General features: G+C 35.9%; 1 protein-coding gene across 3 annotated transcripts in view; it reads left to right on the plus strand.

The window, feature by feature from the left end:
* The window catches only part of LOC129569483 (sodium-independent sulfate anion transporter), a 13,372-nt gene extending 7,049 nt beyond the window's left edge, over window positions 1–6,323 (plus strand). For all 3 annotated transcript variants that reach the window (XM_055448327.1, XM_055448328.1, XM_055448329.1), the window contains 7 exons: window positions 848–1,247; window positions 3,421–3,547; window positions 3,852–3,960; window positions 4,054–4,837; window positions 4,975–5,274; window positions 5,425–5,570; window positions 5,754–6,323. In XM_055448327.1, the coding sequence (XP_055304302.1) occupies window positions 1,133–1,247; window positions 3,421–3,547; window positions 3,852–3,960; window positions 4,054–4,837; window positions 4,975–5,274; window positions 5,425–5,570; window positions 5,754–6,083 (1,911 nt within the window). In that variant the 5' untranslated portion in view covers window positions 848–1,132 and the 3' untranslated portion in view covers window positions 6,084–6,323. The remainder of the gene's footprint in view (window positions 1–847; window positions 1,248–3,420; window positions 3,548–3,851; window positions 3,961–4,053; window positions 4,838–4,974; window positions 5,275–5,424; window positions 5,571–5,753) is intronic.

Below are 6,323 nucleotides of genomic sequence, written 5' to 3' on the forward strand. Positions count from 1 at the left end.
AATTGAATGGGCAAGCGGAATAATGAAACGTAATTCTGTTTTCAAATGAAGTGCCTCTGAGAAAATTTTTCAGTAAAAAAGCCCCACAAAAATATTGTCTGATAAAAATTTGTATGAAAATCTTATTCAGACAATATTTTTGTGGGGCTTTTTTACTGAAAATTTTTCTCAGAGGCACTTCATTTAAAAACAGAATTACGTTTCATTATTCCGCTTGCCCATTCAATTGTACCTCGTTGTGATTTATGGTTGTCCGATTAATGGGTTGGACGACCGATTTGGTTGGACGTCAGCTTTTTAGTTGACAACAATTTACTTGTAGCACCCTTGAACTTGACACTTGTGAGATAATGATCGTGCATTTGGACCAATCGATCTACCAAACAATGGGAAAACACATAAAATATGTCCGTAACAATTGGCTGTGTCGGCTCATAAAATTGGCGATAAACACCTGTACACATGTGGCATGTATGTCAAACAATTGTTTAGTTGCATGTTGGAAAATTCAAACAGCTAAGAGAAAAAAAAAGCGTTTCAGTAGCCGTTTATTGTTATTCCTCTGTGTGTTTTGTATTCCGTTTAGTGTGTGGGACGATTAAATGTTATTATCATGAATTTTTCATGCGGTTGCTATTTGTTCGTATTGACATAGCATTTATGGGCGAATCGAATCGGTGTTTTCTCTGATCAGAACAATTGCTGTTGCATTACCGATTCAACGAATTCCATTCGAATTAAATTTTTTCCCATTTTTTTTTGCAACCAGTTTACGTGATTTGTTAAAAATGATGATAATAATTTACCGTAGATGATTTGTTAGTAACAATATAAATTCTCATTACAGTTGCAGTGGAACATAGCGATTCGTCAACAAACAAAACGATAAGAAAGTAAATGAATCGAGCCAAATCGGCGAATAACAATAGCAACAGCAACCGCGACCACAGTAGTAACAACAACAATCGAGATTCAATCAATCGCCAAATCAACAAATGAGGAAATTGCTTGCATATCCCTAAATTGCTCTAAATTAACCAACCGATTTTGACCCAATTATTTGACGACCACCAGCGGTCTACTACATTTACTCCACGCAAAGGCCTCCTAAAATTGGTCTGAACCAACAAAAATGATGAAAGAATCAAAAATGGGCCATGACAATCAAGCAATGTCAAACTCAAGCGTTTCGCTGAGCATGCCACAAGAGCCGCGCGGAAGCTATCGCGGTTCCAACGAATTTATACGTAAGTACAGTATACAGTTAACATTTATTGCGCATATATATATATATATATATATAGATTCATTCGGCAATAGTTTAACGGTACAACCTTGTGACTCATTTTGCGATGAAGAAAAAAACAACAACATTTAATTGTCAATGTTGATTCAAAAGCACTAAATTATGAAAACAAACGAACGCATTTCGACGGCACAGTTTTTTTTTCGCTCTCACATGCATTGATCGGAAATTACGTCGTTCTTGTTCACATTTCTTTGCATATTGTGTGTGTTTCTGCCTTCTGGTTTTTGTTTACATCTTCGTTTCATTCATTGAAAATGAAATGTGACTTCAGTTTATTGCACAATCATTGTGATGAATCAAACGAATGCAATGAGTAGCTTGAACCGGCTAATGACATTCACTTTTTTTTCTTTCGTTTGAACAGTTTTTTTTTCGTGGGTTTTACACGTGACCGTATGCAGTGATACATTGTTATCAATTAAATGTGACGAAGAGGAAACATTGTGTCTAGAAAGGGGATATTTTGATTGTTTCGATTTTCTAAGAAGTTTTTTGTTTCATCCAACGAGATTTCTCTTTTGAAATCGTGATTTTTTATTGTGGATTTCGGAAAATGACAAGAATTAAGCAAAAAGTATTTTTATTTGGAAAATCATGGGAAATTGGCAGAAATCTGGGTAGAAAAAAGACATTGTTTTTAACACTGCACTATGCTTTTAAAGCTCATACGTACTGAAATATACATTAAAGCTCAAACGACCAACATTGTGAGTTAATCAGAGCGTATTTGAGTGCTACCAATAAGTTGGTAGTCGCTTCATATCAACCGAATGCATGGAACATCATTTCACTCTCCTCAAAAGAGCACTCAAAAGTGTCTCTCGAAGGAGTCTCTCAAAAATGATAAATATATAAAACAATCACAGTAATAGAACAGTGCGTGTGCGAAATAAATAGACGCGTGTTCATTGTGCACAGTTAACTTCATGAAAGATTCATTCGAAAGAGACTCTTTCGAGAGACTCTTTCACGTGCTCATTTGAGAAGAGTGCAAATGCTGTTCTGTTCCCTGGACCGAATGACAGTCTCAAACCGAGACTCTCCATTTAGCTGTGTCAAACCATTTCGACCGTGTTTACAATAAGAAACAAGGGCATTCGAAGTCCAAAAACTCAACAATAGCCCACTTGCTTGACAAGTAAATAATTGTTATTTCATTAATGATATCAATTCGAAAATACTGCTGCTCGCCACCACAAGGAATAATTAACACTTGTTGATGATTCAAATGACATACAATTACGGATTATTTCGACGAATCGCTTTTTATCGCCTGAAAATATCAAAAGTTATTTTGATCCGATTGTCATTTTATCGCTTCTTAAGAAAGAAAAACTTAGCTCGTGTTTTATTTGTCGATTGTGACTTTGTTCTAAGCTATTGTTGGACTCAATTATGTGAAGTTCATATAAATATGAACAAAATCTATCATTTTTGTTCTTAAAACAGAATGCGCAAAATTGTCCAAGCCACTTATTATTCTGCACTTTGCTAATTAACATTAAAAAATTACACGAACAAAATTTAATCAGACTTTTTTTGCTTTGTGTGCGGTTTTCCAGCATTTTTTTTTTTTCAATTCAATTGAATAATTTTTGTAATGCTATAGCAAAAGAACGGCAGTATGCTTCCTCATTTGTTTGTTCACATTTGCCATTTCATGATAAACCGAAGCATCGTTCGATAATTAAGTTTTCTAAAACTCATTTTTTCCGCATTAAAAATTGCTTTTTTTAATTGAGAATAATGACTCACGGGATAAGTAGCGGCAATTTACTTTTTTTTTACATTTTTGCGGTCTACACTTTTTGAATTGTAATTTACACTGTACAAAAACGCAATGACTTGGTCGAATAAGTATCATAGCATTACGATAGATTTGCTGTCGTTTTTGTGCCAGTAAAAATTGATACATCAATTACAACATATGTGTGTTTTACCGCTTTTCGATCAGTGACAAGTGTTTGAAATCGCCTGAATGTAGACAATTTACGTTTCATTCATTTACTTTTCCGTTTGGCTTATTTACAATTCAACTGTACACAATGGCAATTTTCAATCAATTTCATTCGCTCAACTCTTATTTACTTATCCATTTTTTGTCATTCCAGTGATGAAAGATAACGAAGACTCCTGTTGCAATTTCCAATTGGGCCCATGGATTCAGAAGAAAGTGCAAAATGTATGCACCAAAAAAATGCTACACAAACGACTGCCAATCAGCAACTGGCTTCCGAGGTGAGTTTCGATCTGTTTATACTAATAATTTGAGTCGAATCATTTGAAATGCTTCAAAATTTGCTATTTCAATGACTTGAGCTGCCTCGATAGCTACACTTCCATAGACCTTTGTTAAGAGAAGACCACATGTGGTTAGTGGTTATGAAATGAATAAATCTTATTAGGCTGATGATTGTATTTATTTGAAATCAAAAAAAGAAGTTAACAAATCCATGCTTCACCTAGTGACATCTTATCGTAGAAACTTATGAAAAATTGAAAATTCACCAACAAAAACAAACATTTTCTCTTCAATTTTCAGATATTCAAGTGAAGATGCAGTTGGTGATTTGGTGGCTGGTATTACAGTTGGTTTAACAGTAATTCCTCAAGCGCTTGCCTATGCTGGTATTGCCGGTCTCGACCCAGCTGTAAGTAACATGACACATCAATTTTAATTGATTCAAGAATTTTTTTTTTAAACTCATTGAAAATAATGAGAATCAAACCATTTTCTTTCACAGTACGGTCTCTATGGATCATTCATGGGATGTTTCGTGTATATTTTGCTCGGTTCATGCAAAGATGTTGCGATGGGACCAACGGCTATCGCTTCTCTGCTGACATATCAAGCGGCTGGTGGTGTGTGGCAAAAGGCTGTGCTGCTATCCCTCTTGACTGGAATTGTTGAAATTATCATGGGCTTCATGGGACTTGGATTTCTTCTGAATTTCGTCAGCGGTCCAGTGAGTTCGGGCTATACAAGTGCTGTATCATTGATTATTTTAACGTCTCAAGTGAAGGATATCCTGGGTATCAAAGCCAAAGGAACCACATTCGTCGAGATTTGGTCGTCAATTTTTCAAAATATTCACACAGCCCGAATGAATGACACTCTCATGGGTGTTTCATGCCTCGTCATTTTGCTGCTAATGAGATTGTTGGTGACAAAACAAATCGGACCGAAAGAGGATCAAATGAAATCTAGCTTCCAGAAAGTGATCAACAAAATCATTTGGCTCATTGGCACAGCACGCAATGCCATTTTGGTTATTTTGACCGGCATGATTTCGTATTTGATGCACCAGTCACATCAAGCCGATTTGCAAGTTATCGGCAAAATCCCGTCGGGAATGCCAAACATTCAAGTACCACCATTTTCCATTCCTGAGATTCGTAATGAAACTAGCGGCGAAGTACTTCAACAAGGCGTGTCTTTCTCTGAACTTGTCTCGGAAATGGGCTCATCACTTATTGTTATTCCATTGATTGCACTCCTGGAAAATATCTCCGTTTGCAAAGCTTTTGGTAGGTTGATTTATCAATTTCAACCGGACACCAGACACATTTTCAATTGATTTATTCGAATCACAATCTAAATTAAGGTTCTATCGACCTTGTAATAATAATTTACTAATGTGTTTTTTTTACCTTCTTTTCTACAGCCAACGGCAAATCAGTCGATGCAACACAAGAATTGTTCGCAATTGGAACGTCAAACATTGTAAATTCATTCTTCCAAGGCTATCCGGGTACTGGCTCACTGTCACGCGGTGCTGTAAACAATGCATCGGGCGTTCGTACTCCATTGGGCGGTCTTTATACTGGTGTCATAGTCATCGCTGCCCTCTTCCTCACTCCACTCTTTTACTACATTCCCAAAGCAGCTTTGGCATCGATTATCATTGCGGCCGTCATTTTCATGGTCGAAGTCAAAGTTGTTAAGCCGATGTGGCGCAGCAAAAGTAAGACTATTTTTATTCAAACCTAAATTGATATTTTACCTTCTTTCAAAAATGATATACCAAAGACCTAATACTTTTTCATGGATCAAATGCGATTTATAGATCTTTTAAAAGCAACTTTTAACTAACATTCAATTTTTCACTCCACAGAAACTGATTTGATCCCTGGAATGGCCGCTTTTGTTGCTTGCCTCGTTCTTCCATTGGAAATTGGCATTTTGGCTGGAATCGCCATGAATATCATTTTCATTTTGTATCATGCTGCACGACCAAAGATCTCCATTGAATTCCTATCGGTGAGTTTCAGCTCCTTTGAGTTAAAGGTGTTTAATAAACACTGTTTATGGCCTAACTATCACCAGGTGGCAAGGGATAATATATCACGTCGTGTTGAAAATTGAAAAATCTTCACCAAGAGAAGATTCACACCAAATACCAGCCGTCACTAATCCATTTATTTGTTTCGTTTCTTTCCACAGACATCGACTGGTTCAAAATATCTAATGTTGACTCCGGATCGTTGCCTTATCTTCCCATCGGTGGATTATGTGAAGAATTTAGTGAATAAGCTTGGTTCCAAATCGCAAGTGCCAGTTGTAATTGATTGCACCCATATCTACGGTGCTGATTACACCGCTGCTACTGTCATTGAAACATTGGTGGCCGATTTCTCCGGACGTCAACAAATGCTGATATTTTACAATTTGAAGCCAAGCGTTGGACAAGTATTCGAAGGAGTCGACACCGATCTGAGCGTTCAATACGATTTGGCATCATTGGAACGAGTCATCGATGAACGCAAAATTTAATCTCAACACAAATTTTATTTAAAAAAAACCAAAAAAAATTATAATAATTTAATTTAAATGAAAAATTAGAATATAAATTGTATCATACCGTTAAACATTTTATATAGACGTTAAAAGAAGTATTATTTGATTTTAAGAAAAATGTAGAATTTGTTAGGAATTTAACAAAATACATCATTGATATTATTTTAATGTAAGGCTCAATAAATTGTGTACAATCATTTTCAGAAGAATATAAAA

The sequence above is a fragment of the Sitodiplosis mosellana genome, unplaced genomic scaffold, assembly GCF_009176505.1.
Source record: "Sitodiplosis mosellana isolate CC-2019 unplaced genomic scaffold, AAFC_SMos_1.0 Smas_scaffold_37, whole genome shotgun sequence".
Lineage (NCBI taxonomy): Eukaryota > Metazoa > Arthropoda > Insecta > Diptera > Cecidomyiidae > Sitodiplosis > Sitodiplosis mosellana.